The sequence below is a fragment of the Anopheles moucheti genome, chromosome 2 (assembly GCF_943734755.1).
Source record: "Anopheles moucheti chromosome 2, idAnoMoucSN_F20_07, whole genome shotgun sequence".
NCBI classification, from domain to species: Eukaryota; Metazoa; Arthropoda; class Insecta; order Diptera; family Culicidae; genus Anopheles; species Anopheles moucheti.
In genome coordinates, this window is record NC_069140.1 from 84,353,529 (window position 1) to 84,371,054 (window position 17,526).

A 17,526-nucleotide genomic window follows, 5' to 3' on the forward strand; every position below is an offset into this window, starting at 1 on the left:
GAATTTCGTACCAGTCGATGGAAACTTTGAGCGAGAGAGATAAGGGATACTTCTCATTTCGTCCATCTCACTTGCACTTGGGATTTGCAACTATAATCGAGAAGCGCCGGGAAGTGGGCGATGAAGGAAGAAGGGGGGAGAGGGGGAAAGAAGATGTCACCTCTTGAAAAACATGCTCTCCTGATATCGGAAATCTGAAAACAATTGTGTGCGCGGCAACGGTATAGTGGTTTTTTGCAGTTGACAAGCTGATTTTGTCAATTTGTGAGCATTTTGTCAACTCTCGTGGCCCTGCACCTACTCATTTCATATTTCTATTATTATTTATAATAGGTGGCCCTGCACCTATATGCGATATAAAGTTTACAGTCTTCAGTTCCTTCGCTTTGTTGGTGTGTAACCTCGAAAAGTAAGTATCTCTTGAAGTTCGTGATGATATTCACGGTAAATTAGACACTGTAAACGATTGTTTTTCGACAAATGTTGTTTAAAGTTTGCAGCAACTCGCAAAAAAATTGTACAATTTCATTAGACAAGTAATTTCACCCATTCGAAGAGTGCTTTTCACGGCATGAGAATGACCTCGGACGACCCAGCCCGTAAAGTCATGTTAGGCCATCCACATGGAAAGAGGAGGCGTTTTTGTTGAGATGGAATGATGGCATTGATGCGTCCGTCTGAAAGGCCGGGATCACTCGACCGTGATCGGTCTGATAAGTAGTGCAGCTAATTTCTTAAAATGAAAATAATAATATTTTAAAGCGCTTTAACCATTTCAACAATCCTACAGGAATGCCTAAAGTTATGCAATCAGCATTATAAAATGCCCATATTCCTTCCAAATTGCAAAGTAGTATAGAGTATTGCATTCCTTTAGGCGTATACAGCCAAGAGCGAGTGAAACAAAATTGAAATTGACCAAATCCTGATTCTTTCTTTTAACTATTGTGCATTTGTTTTGTAATATAGTTTCAGCTTAAATTTCCGTTATTACCAGAGAACGCAATTCGAGCATCATTCAAAATTGCTCGAAAAAGTCGTTCAATGTTCAATGCTCCCACAAAAAAGCGTTCCTGGTCACACACCAACACATCTGCATCCGTGAACTGTCACTTTCCCTGTGTACAACACGCCATGACAAATGGGCCGGAAAAGCGCATGCGTTTGTTTCATCGGAAGGAAGAAGGGAGAACAAAAGCTCTTCCATGCTTTTCCGATTCATTCAGCACGCTCGCACATTCAGCTACCCTGGCTGGTGGCGTCATTCTGGTGGACACTGCCGTTCGTGTCGGATGGGAAAGCTGAGAGAGCCTTGCGTCCATTACTGCACCCATTGGCAGCATCTGTAGCGTGTGTGTGTGTGTGTGTACACGTGTGTGGCTCACAGTAGCTTCATCCCCACCATACACAGGGTGGAAAAAATCTTGTGTGTGCAATTTTTGTTCACTTTAGTTAGTTCGTTATACTAGTGCTCTTGCCACAAGGTAGCTAAAGCGATATGTACATCTGCTGATTGTGAAATAGTGTTTGATTTCAGGGATATGGCGTACCGTGGGAGTGGGTTGATGGTGATGTGTGTGCTAGCAGTGCTCATACAACATTGCAGAGAAAACTCAAAATGTTCAACGCAAAATGCGATAACAGTGCTATCATACTTCGAAACTTCTCGATCGAAGCCGATAGAGTTGTGGAATTCCCTTATTATCTTCAAGAATAAAAGAAAACTATCCCAGCAGCTGTTGCCTTTTCTTACCGTTTTCCTGCTGCTATGCGCCGAGAAAAGTCTACTGTTCTCGTTGCGTCTCTATGCAACAAGCTACTCAATGCTAGAAACCCTTGCCACGGAATTGAAATTGTTTGAATGAATTAATCATAGCACCCAGCGCCGCACAGAAATAGTCGCTCCAAGAAGCACACAGATCAGGGCCATCTAGGATAAGGAAACAGGAGCAACAGCTCCTGGTCTTCTTCCAGCCACTTTCTTCTTTCACTTCCGTGTCCTCTTTGCTCTTGCTACGTGTGTGGCTTAGTGTGTGTGCGTGTTAGTGACACCAAGCAACATTTGAAGATAGGACGACAGAGAAGGACTTGTGTGTGTATGTGTGTGTGTGTTTAAAGCGTGTCCTCGTGCTCTTTTGTGTGCGTGTGTATGTGAACAATATTTATCCCAACTCCAAGCTTCAGCGAATGCTGTTGTTGAAATGTTGATCTTTAAGCGGTCCCTTGTAGCGATACAGGAAAACGGCTCCAAGTTTGACCTCCATTGCATCACATCCACCATAGAAGAAACCCTCATAAACACACTGACACTAAGCACAGCTAATTGAAAACCGCCATCACCGCCAACCCAGCCACCCACCTCCCTTGGTTTGTTTGGTATCTTTAACCTGCTCGAACGCCACGTGCGCCATCCCTGCGTACTTGTACTTCATTCATACACAACTTTCTCTCACCACACCAAATTATCTCCTTCTCTCTATCTCTCTCACTTTATTCATTCTGTTTTTTTTTCTCCTTTTGCTCGTTGCCGCACACACACACCAAGTAGAGCCAACCTAGACTCCCCACCACCATTTTCCTGTTGGATCGGTTGAGTAAAAGCTTGCAAAGATTGCAACAGGTTCGTATGCTTCTGATCCTTCTGTCTCTTTCTCTCTCTCACTGTATGTGTGTATGTGTGATTGTTTTATGTCGTTATCCTATGTGCGATGGTGTGGGTAATATATCATGAGGAAGCTCTTTAATTTTTAAACATGTGGAAAAATAGGATAAAATGTATCATTGCGCATTTAAACGTGGTGTAAACTAATCTGTACTTCAATTTGCATAACTTTAGGCGCTTTTTCCTACTCGGGCAAAATATGTAAGCATTTTGGTTTCGCCTAAATTTATGCAAACTATAAAACATTTTTAATCTTTGTTTTAGATATTTCGAACATTTCACATATTTTTTACAAGAGATACCTTAACGCAGAATAGTTTCAAAGGTTTCCAACAGCGTCCTGGGTAGAATTTAGCCCATTGTGCCAAAGCGTACTTTATAGCATATTTGCTCGCTCCATGTGGTGCGTCCATGTGCTGGAAGTGATTGGGACACTTCCGCTGGAGCGTGTCCTTTTTTCTGTCTCGCTGCCTACACACGTCTCCGTCTCGAGGCCTTCCGTTTCCTCCCGTGCGCACACCGTGTACCGTTCTACGCCTTTGATGGTAATGCGAAAAATATTGTCCACTCGGCCCATACTTTACCCAGCTTACCCCCGTGCCCCCTTAAATGTTGGATCCTCGGTTTTCCCGGTCAACGTTACATTTCCATTAGGCTAGCATGCATGCCACCAACGGGCAAGTTGTTGTGCGCAAATTGCAAAACCGATTAGACTACCGAGCGTCCTAGCGATGGAAACGTCCGCACTGCTGGGGATGCGAGACGCTATTAACGAATGAAACTGTGCCGTTCGTCGTAACGTTGGTGTTACGTGCTCGATTGATTAGCAGGCATGATTGATTGCTGAACGGCAACGATGACGGTGTTGGTGGCACATTGATTGATTGGGCCGATTGCTCAATGTAGCAGCACTGAGCTACATACGGGTTTTCTGCTCCATCGGGGGTGAATGTGTTCAATGGAGTAATGTTGTTCTAACCAAATGGTTAAAGCAACAGGTGGAAACGAGCTAAGAGTTGGATGTTTTATATGCACCTTGCAAGAAGCTTTTAAGAGATAGCGAATGATAATGAAGCATTGCAAAATATATTTTGTAGTAAGTTTTGCATAATTTTAGGCGTAGAATTATAGCGGGGTCTATGATAACTAAGGGTAGAAAACTCAAATATTGAAACGGTATCTGTCAAACAGTTGAGCGAATATCATGCGGAGAATGGATAATAAGCCTTAATGGATAAGAAGCGTGTGCTAAAGAATTTGTTTTGATCTTTTGTCATATTAATTTCTCGTTCCGGAAAAATGTACGAGAAATACAACATTTAGAATTAAATTGTATAAAGCACAAAATAATTGAATTACAGATTCTCATGGAAGAAAAGTTATGGATAGTTTGTTTGGTTAAGGAAGTTTGTTGATAAATGCATTAAACCATCAAATGTCAAAATTCTTACAAAAACTAGATAAACGTATCATAGACTCTACTAAAAGTATCTCTTTTTACTATAAGGTCTCATAATTTACTATAAGGTCTCATTAATTCATCCAAACGTGGTTTAAGTACGACAAAATACACAAACATTTTTATCATAAAAATGCAACACACTACTTTCGAGATTTCCTCTTAAGCTTGTTTCCTTATTTCACTACGCCTACATGTATGCAATTCTTTATTTTTGGATGCTTTCGGTATGTTCATAGTCGCCTCTGGAAATCAAGAAGAGAGATGATTGACGATTTCTAAAATGAATTGCAATCCTTCCGGGCCAAGACAACCCATGGTTGTCGTATCTGTTTGCCATATAGATCATAATTAAATGCTTTCACTGTAACTTTCTGGATAAAAATAACCTAAAGATACATCAAACACCATTCATTCACTACATCATTCATTTATCAATCTCTCTTTCTCACTCTCTTCCAACACAGCAATAGAAATAACAGCTATGCCTGAAGTGTTACCACTTTCTGGCATGGCTGACGCCGAGCCGGACCTCTCGACGTTCGAGAACAAGTCCGGCCTGGCGGAGGACATGAAGTTTCTCGCCTCGATGCCGGAACTGTGCGACGTGACGTTTCTCGTCGGTGAAACGCGCGAACCTGTCTGTGCGGTCAAGGCGGTACTGGCCGCCCGGTCACGCGTCTTCCAGAAGATGCTCTACCAGGCACCATCACCGCAGCGCAAAAAGGAACCGCCACCGCGCGAGAACAAGCTGCGACTCTTCCTGAAGCGTTCCTCGGAACCGCTGTTGAATCTACAGAACGCGGCACAGCAGGTAAGTGCTGTCGTCGGGTTGTTGATTCGATTGTGTAGCGATGGTTTTGCTTACACTCCCGATACGGGAAAATGAGTAGCTTTGTTTTGAATTCAAATGAAATAAAAATGGTTTCATTTGTTTTAATTCATTTCGTTGCGAAATTTCTCATAAGTTTCCGTAACCATAAGTTCGTTAGCTTTTTGTACATATGGCGGTAATAATTGATTTACTTTCATTTCGTATACCCTGAAATGTGCTTCTTTTGTTTCCCAAGTTCCTTTCATTGTTTATCCATCCTATTACCCTACATTCGTTCAATTATATTCCGTTCTTGTAAATATATTATCCTTGTTCGATCTTTCAACCAAACAACAAATGATCAACAAATAAACCAATTCCGTTTGTCTATTTTGTCTCTCCCGCCATCGTTCCATGCGTGTGTGCCATTCAATTAAACAATTTAAAAAAAAACCTACTTAACCTAACATTCACACTGTTAAACGTCTGTGTGCCGTCGCATTCGTACAACTGCTCCCGCTTGAATTGAAAACAATATGTAACAAAAAAAAAAAAACAACCAAACGCTTTTGCCCACATTTTCCACACGACAATTCCTTCATCCTTCATCCTTGTGCTTCACCATCTGGCCCACAAAAAATTCACACACGAATGCTGTGTGTGTGGCGACAACAAAACCAAATTGTCCGATCAATGACCATCCTTCACCATCAAAACACCCCACCCATAGAGAAGCGGCTTCAATCAGCAACTAGCGCCTATTGCGGAGGTAAAACATACATTAGTGGCAAAAATCATATAGCAACCAAAACAAAACAAAAAAGACTAACCCCGAAGTTCGGGGATGAACAAAAAAAAAACACTCTTGATTCTCATGCCTCTCAAACTAGTGATTCTGTTAGCTACTGTCGCTTTCTATCGCACACCGGACCCTGTGTTCTTCTGCCTGTGCTTCTGTCTTTCTATCGCTCGTCTCGCATTTCGCTGTTACCCATCTCAGACATAGTGTTGCTGCATGTTCTTTACACTGTTTTCTGTTAACAAGACCGTAAAAATAGCTTACGCATACACTGGACCATTAATGCACCGAATTATGCCACAAATAGAACTCTCACCATATTTTTCGAATGCTAATCGATGGTTTGGTTTGATGTTACTAAAGAATTCTTCATATTAATTCATATTATTCACATTAAACAACCAATTTAAATTAAAAAATTACTGTTCCTTTGTGACATAAAGTGAAGTGAAGTACCAGAATACACTGACCCCGAAAATATGCAAATAAATAACCTTCAATGTTCTATAACGCTCAGGATGACATTACATAAATTTAGGCGACCCTTCTGTGCTGCTATCGTAATTGCATACATTCAGGCGCAACAAGCCAAAAGTAACTCTCATTGGAAATGGAGTCAAAAGTGGAGATGAAAATAATAAACTCTTTCACCTTTACGGTTTATGGTCACTGAATCTGTAGAACTGAGTTCCACACACGGAATAGCTGTAGTTCGTATTTACGTCCACCAGTACTTAAGCACTAATTTCAGTATGATCACTCGATATAAACTAACTTGTTTAAAGAGAAAAACTTGAAACAAAACCTTCAGTTGCAACCGTACTGCGGCATGCTTTGCTTTCAAACTTTCCATGTGATTAATTGTATTGCATCTTTCCTCTTTAAAATAATCGTCTTGCTAGTCCTAGTGCAATGGATTTCTGATTAGTACTCTTTCATAAACACCGTAGATGATCGAATGTATAATATCTAGATATTTGCCTGCGACAAGAAGTGTTCTTTTAACATCAATACATTTTACACTGATTGCCTGCTTTATAAAAACTGCTCTGACTGCTGCTACACGCACAAACCAACCAATCTGAATGGTGGCACTGAATGGTCATCCAACCAGATGACAAAAACACACGATCTCTCTTCTCGTTTGCGGTCCCTCGATCACCTATTAATGGCACCCAACTCTGACAGAAAACACTGCACAAAACAGTTTTTTGTAAACGCTCACGTTTCGGTGTGTTGTCTCTTCTGGACGTTCTCACTTAGCTGAACAAATTCCATTCGTTTCTTACTCGTTGCCTGTCGCTGTATTTCGACGCACTAAAAACTACTTTTCCCGTACTTTCTTTCTCTCTTCCACAACGCCAACCCCTCTGTCAGCCGCCGGGACAGCAGCATCAAACGCTTATTATCGAAGAGTTTGAACCGGACGTATTCCGGCAGCTGATCGAGTACATTCACACCGGTTGCGTGACACTGCAGCCCCGCACCCTGCTCGGTGTGATGAACGCCGCCGACTATTACGGGCTCGAGGAGCTCCGGCGCGCTTGCGGTGGCTTCGTGCAGTGTTGCATTAACGTGGACACCGTGTGTGCGCTGCTAGCATCGGCCGAACGATACATCCAGTACAAGTGCACCAAGAGCCTGGTGCAGAAGGTGCTCGAGTTCGTCGACGAGCATGGCAACGAGGTGCTGAATCTCGGCAGCTTCACGCTACTGCCCCAGCACGTCGTGCGGCTGATACTGGCGCGGGAAGAGCTGCGGGCGGATGAGTTCACCAAGTTCCAGGCGGCGCTGATGTGGAGCAAGAAGTACTGCGACTCCAACCAGAACACCCCGCTGAAGGAGGTGATTGGGAACTTTCTCGAGTACATCCAGTTCCACAAGATACCGGCGAACGTGCTGATGCGCGAGGTGCACCCACTCGGCCTGGTGCCGTACTCCATCATCATGAATGCGCTGGCGTACCAGGTGAGCCAGAAGCGACCATCCTCACCCTTCTCCCATCCGCACCCGTGCTAACTTCCGTACCTTTCAGGCAGACCCAGCAAGTGTGGACCCCGGAAAGCTCTCCCCCAACTCCAGCCGAGTAAGGCGGGCGAGACAGTCGCACGGTCGCTCGATGTCCGTGCAGAGCTCGCTCGATCCGTACGGCTCCAACACGACGCTTAGCTCCAGTGGCAGCAGTGATCCAGCTAGTGGACCACCTCACAGCAACTAACAAAGGCTCAACGGTCCCTCCTCTCCAACTCCAGAGTCGTCCTCCCACCATGGCAGATCGTTATCGTCCTCCCATCACCAAGGCCAGCACCACCATCACCACGGCCACCACAGCCAGCACCATCACCACAGCCAGCATCTGCACCAGCCGAACAGTGGCGGTGGGTCGAGCAGTTCCCGCTCGCTGCCCAAGATACGGAAGGCCAAGTCGCAAAGCTTCCGGACACGCCGCAGTCCATCCGAGCGCAGCGCGAAGGGTGGCCACATATCGCCGTGGAATTTCAGTGCGCAGCTCAGCACCGGCACCAGTCCTCTGCAGCAGCAGCAGCAGCAGCCACCGAAATCTCCGGTCGGCAGCATGACCCATCTAGAACAGCATCGCAGCTCGATCAGCTCGGCCAAGAGTCCGTGTCTGTCGCGCCAGGGTACGCTGCGCTCGTCGCACCGGCGTAAGAGCAGTCTCGGAGCATCGCTCAACCTGAGCCAGGGTCGTCGAAGCCCGAGCAGCATGCTGAACGATCGTAGCCCATCCGGACGTCCGAAAAGTCCCAACCTGCTCATTACCGATCAAGCGTATGCGTCCAGCTTCGATCGCCGATCGCCGACGGCGATGTCCTTCTCGGGACGCCGCAGCCCATCCGGGCTGCGGTCACCTTCCGGCGGCCTCCGGTCGCCTTCCGGCCGTCGGAGCCCACTCGGCTTCAACCTGCAGTCGGAGTACTCGGAACTGCTGCAAAGCCAGCAGGAACGATTCAGCCCCAACTCACTCAGCAGCCACCAGTCGGCGAGTGGACCGGATCGGCGTACGAGCCCCACCATCCATCTACCTCCAGAGCGTAGCCGCAGTCCGGTCGGGTTCGGGTCCCGGCTCGGCGGCAGCCTGTACGGGCCAGGATCGGAATCGCGCTCGTCCCGCACCAGCCCCACCACGCTCGGTACCATTCCACCGATCACCATCTCCAATCCCTCGGAGACGTACGAGATCGTACAGAAGTCTATCGAAACGCACCAACAGCAGCGCAGCCCCAAAAGTCCCAAGAGTCCCAAAAGCCCGCTGAAGCCCGACCCGGGCGCGGTTGGGTCAGCGCCGGAAAAGAAAGAGAAAACGAGCGTCATGAAGGAGATATTGGCGTTCGTGCGCAAACCCTCGAAGAAGGTAACGACGCGCACGAGCAAATTTGCGGCCGCCTTCACGCGCACCGAATCCACCACCGGTGCGCCACTGCTGCGCCAGAGCACTTTCTCCAGCATTCAAAACTCGTCCAGCTGCGCTGGCCGGAATGCGATCACGAAGCAGATGTCGGAGATTGCGTTCGAGCCGATCATGTCCTCACTCAAGTGGAAGAATGTAGGATCGAAGATGTCGCTCAAATCGCTCAAAAAGCTTTCGCAGGGCATGAGCGTCACCTCGGACGGGCGCTCGCGGGACAAGCGCTCCAGTGGCGATGAGGTGAGCGATGTCGAGAGTAGCGATGGAACAGCAGCCACCACCTCGGCAGGCATACCCGGTGGGCCAGATGCCGTGTTCGAGGTGCTTGAGAGCGTCCATTTTGAGAAGGTCGGCGAAGCGTACATCAAGCACGATCAGATCCGCGAAGAGGAAAGCCCCCGGGGCTCCCAGGATAGTGCGGCCGGTAGCGACGATGAGGGGCGCAACGGCGCGGATAGCGGTCGGCTCCGGGTGACAGCTGTCAGTGAGATCAAAAAGTCTTTGGAGGCTCTTTTTACGCGCCAGGAACCGATTGATGAGGCGGGTGAGATAGTGCCAAACCGGGAACCGGACGCGATCCAGTGTCCGACGTTTGAAATTGAGCCACCCTCGAGAAGGGCCTCGTTCGATCCACCGCGATCACCGTTCCTGGAGAATCTGCGTAGTCTCAGCGATACCGATCATGAGGGCACTCATCACAGCCGGCTAGATTCGGGTGGCGATAGTTTCGAGATGATTGACACGACGGATCGAATGCCGGGCTCGAGCGTCTCCGGTGATCGGCACTCGTCGATGGACACCAGCTTCGATATCTCGCGCTATCAATCAACCAGCTACGAGGATCAGAACTCAAGCTTCGAGCTGGTGGAGCTGGACAACTCCCAGCGCGGTGACAAAACTCTCTCGCCGTTCGACATTCGCAAATCGTCGATCGAGCTGGTCGATGCCGAAACCTTCCAGCGTTCCGGCTATCCTGAAGGTCGCAAGTCTTCGCTCGAAACGCACTTCGATCTGGCGGACAGCTATCAGCAGCATCACCAGCAACGCTCCGCCAGTCCCCGGTCGGCGTTTTCCGTCATTTCGAGCTCGCGTGCTCCGACCCGCAAGCAGATCTCCGAACCGGGCCGCTGTCGGGACTCGCTGCCAAGATCCGGCACGGGACCATCCACCAGCACCGGCATGAAAACGCACTACTCAGCACCTCATCGGGCCAAGTCGCCGCTCTCCAACCAGACCTCATCTAACTTTAGCTCGCGCGACAGCTACGACTCGATCTTTGAGTCTACCGGTCCACCGCCTCACTACCACTCCCAGCAGCGCAGTCCCTACTCGTCGTCCGACCCGAAGCAACACTTTCCACTGCCACCGCGCAAATCGTCCAACGAGTCGCCCCGCTTCCTCTGCACCGACAAGCGCTGTGCCGCCATCTTCGAACCGCGCCCGTCGGTCGGTTCGATCGGGCCGGTCGGTATGGCGGGTATGGCGGGCACGGCGACCGGTCGGCTGTCTTCCTGCTACCTGGACACCTCGAGCGGCAGCGAGTTTGAACCACCGTCACCGCGCCGCGCCGCCAGTGCCTCACCCAAGCACACCTTCACCTTCCGGATCGTGCTGAAGAAGGTGGACAGCTCGCCGGACGCCATCTGCCCGTCGGCCGAACGGCGCCAGCTGCGGGAGAAGGCCGACGGTCGCCACAAGCGGCGCGACAGCCGCCGGAAGAAGCTGCTCGAGATAGGGAAAAGCTTCTAAGCGGGGAGCAAACGTAAACGAGATCATCAGAACCGAGCAAGGGTTGGATCTCAACTTCACGAAGGAATTGCGTTTCATTTGTGTTCGGTTCACCGGGACCCGGGAAGGAAGTGTTTCAGTACGGAGACGCAGCACTGTTTCGCGCAGTGCCTGCTGGAACTCTGGAACTTTACCGAACGTTTGAATGCTTTCTGGTTGCGTTACACTTTATCACTTTATGGCACATTATCGCGGGTACTTCAACAGTGACTGCTCTCAGTAAGTCAATGCGCAAAGGAACAGTAATTACAGTTTTGCAAACATTTACATACACTCTAGCCGTCGTTTTTTGCATGTCTTTACAGTCAGATTCAACCATATCAATAATCGATCGATTCCAAGTTTTGAATAATGCAGTAACCCCTTGTGAATCCCCATCGTGTAACAGTTCACAATTTCAAGAACCACTTCCCGGATGTTAAGAACGTTTTTAAAATCTCCATCTCCTGTGTGTGTGTGTGTGTCGACAAGCACACGTGCGCACTCCTTACAAACGAAAAGTGTTCAAGTAATTCAAGTAATATTACGACAAGCTGAAACATATTAAAACATGAAACGAATTGTGTAAGAGAACTAAGCTCCTTACCGTTACCGTTCCTCCTCAGGTGTAATTGATAGTCGTCGTGTATAGGGTATCGGGGCAGATGGCTAGCAAACTGTCACTGTTGTTATAACGCACTGTAAACGTAACGAGACAACTCGATCACTCTTTCCTGTTTTCCGCCACCGAATGGATATCGATGGTGTTTCCAGGATGGATCCATTCCGTTTCCGGCACAGGCACGACACCTTGTTTCCAATTGTGTTTACGTTTTCCCGTCCGTGCCTTTTTCCCGCCCTTAACCAAGAGATACCGTGATGTTGAACTGCAATTAGCATACATTCGATAAAGCATCGCTGAGCGCGAGTAAACTATGTATATGAGAAACCAGTAGTAAAAATGTTACATTTTTCAACTCATTCGTAAATTTATCAAATGTTACTCCGCGTCGTAGAGCAGATAATCGTTATTCGGTCCGATCAATCAGTGGTGGGTGTTGGGAGGGATAGAATGCAAAACTTTAACGTATGCAACGGGATAAGAATAGCCAAAAAACAACCGACTGACGATACTTATTCGCAAAACAGTTTAATTTAATGTGGTTTATACATTTAGACAGGGCAGCGGGTGCGTTAGAAGCGCAACGAGACATATTCTCCAGGGATTTGGTGGGATATTCTGGACACACCATGCACACTGGGGTGTAACTATCCAAAGCGATAAGACTTTTCCGGGATCAAATCGTCTTACTTATCTAACACACATTCTCTGGCTCTCCTTCTGGCGTGCAATGGACGAACGGGTCTCACTGCTGGTTTCTAGTAGCTAGTTCAGGATTAGGGTAAGATACTGGAGGACACACGATGGATTCGACCACACGTAAGAAAAACACGAAATTCTAAAACCAAAGCACGATCTGGGACAGGCAAGCCATGTGCGGGCGCCATGTGGAGCAGAATCAAAACACAACCGAACGACACAAAACAGCCGAGACTCTCGGGAGGGCCGTCTTACTGTGGTATGCCAATGTTTTTCCCCTTTCAATTTTTCCACCCACTCAGAACACCTTGCTATGTTAGATGTAAATCCCAAACGATATTGTGCTAACGATCACACGGTTGCTGTCTCGGTCGAGACGCCTGCAAGGATCGGCAAGCGAGTCTCACAAGTTCGTAGGTGTATGATTGTGTGTGTGTGTGAGTGTTCTTGAATGTCGGACGTCTATAAACTATTAAAACCCCGAAACGATCCCGATCCTCGCTAATGCATAACAAACATAGATATTGGAGACTATTATTATAATTGTACTGCTGTTCGTCTGGATAGATCACCGTTAAGACTGGACCGTTTTGGTAGAGGAGCGCCTAGATGTATGCAATGTGGTGTTATTATGGTTGTTCGCAACAGCTAATAATGAAAGCAAAATTGCATACTTTTAGGCGTTCATGTGCTGGAGTTTAACCAGTATTGCGAGAATTCTATCCGAGATGCTAGATGTTCAATGAAAGTCTAATCAGTTGCCCACCATCCTTATTGCCACACGCTCCAGCCGATTCCTTTTCCATATCTTTACTGCTCTTATGCTCTCGTTCTGTGTGTGCCAATTACAGCAGGAAACCCACCAACTCTTCAAACACGTTATACCGTACTCTGCCAAACATATTCATATTCGGAAATTCCCACAGTACTACACCGCCACAGGTGTGGCCGTAGAAGACAAGATTCTTCAAAGACTTTTGTCACACCATTGCACACGCAACTACTTGCAAATACTTGCTATAAAACTGAAACTCTTGGAACACAATTGAAAGACTCACACAAAAATGACTCAAGCATCCTTAACCCACCCAACAGCAAACAGATTGTGACGCAATCAAGGTAAAAGAATCCATTTGTCTACATCCATTTAATCGGTGTATGTTGATTGACATAAAAAATAATGCCAGACAAGCAAAATATATATTGATGAAAAAAAACACCACAATTGTTTACTGTTTGCAATGGAAAGAAAGGCAACGGATGGAAAGGGGTGAGTAAAGGAAGCGTTTTATCAGACAATGTAACTAATGTAAACCACCTTCGATAAACAGTTGTGGGCATGGTTGCGTCAACGTGTTTACAAACCACTGCTTATCGCTTAATCGTGTTTGTTTTGATGTTTTTTTTTAATTATTCTTTTACAAAATCAGGGTTTTTAACAGCTCGAAACTATCGAGTAGGAGTAAAATAACTGGTGTAACTTTACGTTATGTTTTTCTACTTCTTTTAGGAAATTCATTTTTATTTATGTAAATTTGTGACCTATTATGCTTCTTTACCACCATGAGAAATTATTTATTTCGTTGTAAACGCCTAACTTCATAATGTATCCAATCAGCAGCACGCACGCAACTCCAAATGATAACGATGCGTTTGTTTGTAAATTGGAACCGGTGCGGCATGCATATCGAGCATCGAAGCGATGTTGATAACAAACGATCGCACTTCAAGTAAACGAAAGTAAAGTGTAGGGGTCATGAAGTGTTTCACATAGAAAAGGTTGTATCGGCAACACTAACCGTACCGTTTGGTAACAACGGTAACTTATTTTTTTCATTTTTTATAGAAGTAAAAGTTATTCGAATTGACTATTTAAAGTGACGAAAAAATATTGAATTTTACTCCTTGAAATCTACGTTTATTAAGCTTTATAGAAAATCGGAACGTTTGCTGTGAGTCAGTCAGTCTTTACATAGTCTTGGCTTACAATTGCGTTTTATTGAAGTTGATTCTCTATGTGAGGTTAGTTCAAAATAGTCAGTTAGTTCTGTCACATAGTCACAAAAAAAGTAACAAGAGTTACATAGCAAAGGGTAATCAAGTGCCATGGATTCTTCAAACGCGGCCAGTATTGACTGATTTTGTATTTCCTTGTATAGGTACTTCTTCACCATTTTGGCCAATCAATCCGACATCCTGACGTAACGATAAGATCATTTTGCTCTTGACCTTCATCTTTAAAATCCGATGAACTTTTCAGTCATGTCTGACGAAGGTCTGGCGGTCAGAATGTAAGCTTCTGTTCCCACACTCTATCCTTCCTCCGGTTTGATTGATATACACCAAAGCGCCTCTGTCAAGGTTGTGTCGTTTGCGAATGTAATCTTTAGCATTGATACTTGATAAGGTAGCTCAATCAACATTGCCTCATATCAATTAACAAACTGTTGAACAACGACGAAGGAGTACTGCCACAGCTTGTAACGTAACTCATGACACAACGCTCATGTAGAACTCAAAATATCTGGTAGACTAGAGATAGCCAACAAACAAACAGAACTTTAAGATTAAGCCTGCCAAATCTTATTTTAACGATGAGATGAGCTTAAAAGTGTTTGCTTTACATGAAGAAGAAACAGAATACAAAAACATCGTTCTACAAAAAACCCCATTGTGTTTCAAGTCACCAGTACCAATTGGCTACGTTTAGTGTATCTCGATCCTATAGCGCTTTCTATGGACAACTCACCACCGGTAGATAGCAGTTTTATCGGACGCAGTCTCATTACCACACCAGCTCTAACAAACACAACGCTACGCTTCTGGGGCGTCTTATCAGCTAGCACTCGAATGGTATAACATCATTTACCACTAAACCGCCCCGACTACATTAGGTCATCCTCGCACTACATCCCCCAGTCAGTTGTGACCTGTCCACAGTAAACGGTGGTGATGTCGTGTTCGAGGTCTCCCTCGTATTGCTGATGACGTTTTGCGCTCGTTCATCAATGTGCAGTAATCGGAACTGGGAAATAAAAAAAAAACAAACACACAACGTGGCGAATGAACCTACTGGAAGCTCTACCCATCCGTGAGGTTGAGTGCCATTCTGGTGCAGGGCTTACGTAGCACCACCTAGCGCTTATCATTGCGAACCGTTCAGGTCTAGTCTGGTGGGAGCTATGCGAACGATCACATCGTTCATCGTTCCGGGTCTGAAGTAGCACCAGCTCTTATCCACCGACAGCAATGGTTCCGCTGCTTACCGCGAAGCATCTGTTCTTTGTGCTGGTACTCTCGCTGGTTGCCCTTACCTACTGGATAGTGACAGTGGAACGTGATTCTCCCAACGATGCGGAAGACTTGCAGGAGGTGCTTAATTTTGTGCTGAACCGTCCAAAAGTTCCAGGCGCCCCTTTCGACCCCAATGGAACGCCGGGCGATATGGGACTGCCGGTGATACTGCCGGAAAAACTATCGCCCGAGGTGGAGGAACTCGTCCGGCGAGGGTGGGCTGAGCAGGGACTCAATCAGTTCGTGTCGGACATGATTCCGTTGCGCCGCAGACTGCCAGACGTGCGGGATGGTTGGTGTCGGAAGGAGGAACAGGCGCGGCGTGAGCGTCACATCCAACCAGGCACACTGCCCCGTTCGGCAATAGTGATTGTGTTCTACAACGAGGCCTGGTCCGTACTGCTGCGTACCGTACACTCCGTGCTGGACCGGACGCCTACCGAGCTGATAGACGAGATTGTGCTCGTGGACGACTGTTCGACGATGAGTCACCTGAAAGACGAGCTGGATAATTATATTGCCCCACTTGAGAAGGTTCGTCTGGTGCGTTCCAACGAACGGTTGGGTCTTATCAGGGCGAGGCTGTTTGGTGCGAAATCGACCACAGCCAACATCATCACCTTTCTCGATGCTCACTGTGAGGTAATTGAAGGTGAGCAAAACTACAGGGAGAAGACTTTTCCAACTATTTACACCGGTGTTTGTGCTTAGTGAGGATCTTTTGACAAGAGTTTTTCATATGAATCATAAGTGAGGAGTTATTGAAGTCAGGAAGAAGACTCCCAAAAGTTCAGTCCCTTGAGGCCTTGAGGAATTTTTGAAGATTCATGAATCTTGGAATTAGAGATTCAGATTCACTCATTCTGTTTGAAGATTCATACAGATACACAGCAGTAATGTACACCCATACTGCCTCTCTTTCAGGATGGCTCGAAGCACTAATCGCTCACGTAGCATCGGATGAAACGATGATCGCCATACCGGCCATCGACTGGATACACGAGAACACGCTCGAACTGAACGCACAGAACTCGGTCAAGTACTTCGGTTCGTTCGATTGGTCGCTGAACTTCCAGTGGCGAAGTAGAGATCAAAGGATCAAGGCCGCTTCCCGGAACGGTACGTCCAGCGTACATCCGGCAGCACCGTACGATACGCCCACCATGGCCGGAGGACTTTTCACCATACACCGGACGTTCTTTGAGCGGCTCGGCTGGTACGATGAAGGGATGCAGATCTACGGTGGCGAAAACATGGAACTCTCCTTCAAGGCGTGGATGTGTGGCGGCAAGCTGCAGATAGTGGCGTGCTCCCGCGTCGCACACATCCAGAAGCGGGGCCATCCTTACCTGCGCGAGATTGCCGGTGGCTTATCGATAATCAAGCGCAACTCGGTCCGGCTGGCGGAGGTGTGGTTGGACGAGTACGCAGACTACTACTACGAAACGTTCGGTGGGCGTTCGAAGCGCGGTGACTATGGGGATGTAACGGCACGGAAAGAGTTACGCCAGCAGCTTCAATGTAAGCCCTTTCGCTGGTATCTCGAACACGTGTTTCCGGAGCAGTTCGATCCGAGCAAGGCGGTGGCGCACGGTGAGATACGCTTCGGTGGGAAGATATCCGTCCAATATCCCACCTGTCTCGATTGGCCGTCGCAGCTGTTTTTGGTCGGGTGCCACGGTACCGGCGGTCACCAGCTGTGGTATCTTACCAGGCAGGGTGAGGTGACGCGCGAAGACCACTGTCTCGACTACGACGGTAAGACGGTGGCAATGTACCGGTGTCACGGGATGGGCGGCAACCAGGCGTGGAGTTGGGATTCGGAGAGCAAGCTGCTGAAAAAGCTCACCTACGACCGGTGCCTGCAGTGGGATCGTAACTTTACGCTGGAAGTTTGCGATCCGAACGTGCCGAACCAGAAGTGGCTGATGCAAAACTTTCAACCAAACAATCTCTGACGTAGAGAGCCCATCTTTTTGGCCG

At 47.2% G+C, this 17,526-nt stretch overlaps 3 protein-coding genes across 3 annotated transcripts; all 3 read left to right on the forward strand.

Moving 5' to 3' along the window:
* Positions 1-1,365: 1,365 nt before the first annotated feature.
* Positions 1,366-8,170, forward strand: LOC128296835 (serine-enriched protein-like). The gene is made up of 6 exons (XM_053032335.1): positions 1,366-1,484; positions 2,549-2,620; positions 4,589-4,935; positions 5,666-5,704; positions 7,112-7,702; positions 7,770-8,170. The coding sequence occupies exons 3-6, from the start codon at positions 4,606-4,608 to the stop codon at positions 7,950-7,952; spliced, it is 1,143 nt and encodes a 380-aa protein (XP_052888295.1). The 5' UTR covers positions 1,366-1,484; positions 2,549-2,620; positions 4,589-4,605; the 3' UTR covers positions 7,953-8,170.
* A 139-nt stretch (positions 8,171-8,309) lies between these two features.
* Positions 8,310-11,978, forward strand: LOC128299570 (serine-enriched protein-like). The gene is made up of 2 exons (XM_053035577.1): positions 8,310-10,175; positions 10,269-11,978. Exons 1-2 carry the CDS (start codon positions 8,310-8,312, stop codon positions 10,908-10,910), a joined length of 2,508 nt encoding a protein of 835 aa, XP_052891537.1. The 3' UTR covers positions 10,911-11,978.
* A 3,520-nt stretch (positions 11,979-15,498) lies between these two features.
* On the forward strand, positions 15,499-17,507 carry LOC128302527 (putative polypeptide N-acetylgalactosaminyltransferase 9). Its single transcript, XM_053039370.1, has 2 exons — positions 15,499-16,195; positions 16,468-17,507. The coding sequence occupies exons 1-2, from the start codon at positions 15,499-15,501 to the stop codon at positions 17,499-17,501; spliced, it is 1,731 nt and encodes a 576-aa protein (XP_052895330.1). The 3' UTR covers positions 17,502-17,507.
* Positions 17,508-17,526: the final 19 nt, after the last annotated feature.

Coding starts and splice junctions, on each gene's coding strand:
- LOC128296835 (XM_053032335.1), top strand. CDS start 4,606: ATGCCTGAAGTGTTACCACTTTCTGGCATGGCTGACGCCGAGCCGGAC. Junction 4,936..5,665: donor TACAGAACGCGGCACAGCAG/GTAAGTGCTGTC, acceptor CCCCACCCATAG/AGAAGCGGCTTCAATCAGCA. Junction 5,705..7,111: donor AACTAGCGCCTATTGCGGAG/GTAAAACATACA, acceptor CCCCTCTGTCAG/CCGCCGGGACAGCAGCATCA.
- LOC128299570 (XM_053035577.1), top strand. CDS start 8,310: ATGACCCATCTAGAACAGCATCGCAGCTCGATCAGCTCGGCCAAGAGT. Junction 10,176..10,268: donor TCGAAACGCACTTCGATCTG/GCGGACAGCTAT, acceptor CCGACCCGCAAG/CAGATCTCCGAACCGGGCCG.
- LOC128302527 (XM_053039370.1), top strand. CDS start 15,499: ATGGTTCCGCTGCTTACCGCGAAGCATCTGTTCTTTGTGCTGGTACTC. Junction 16,196..16,467: donor TCACTGTGAGGTAATTGAAG/GTGAGCAAAACT, acceptor CCTCTCTTTCAG/GATGGCTCGAAGCACTAATC.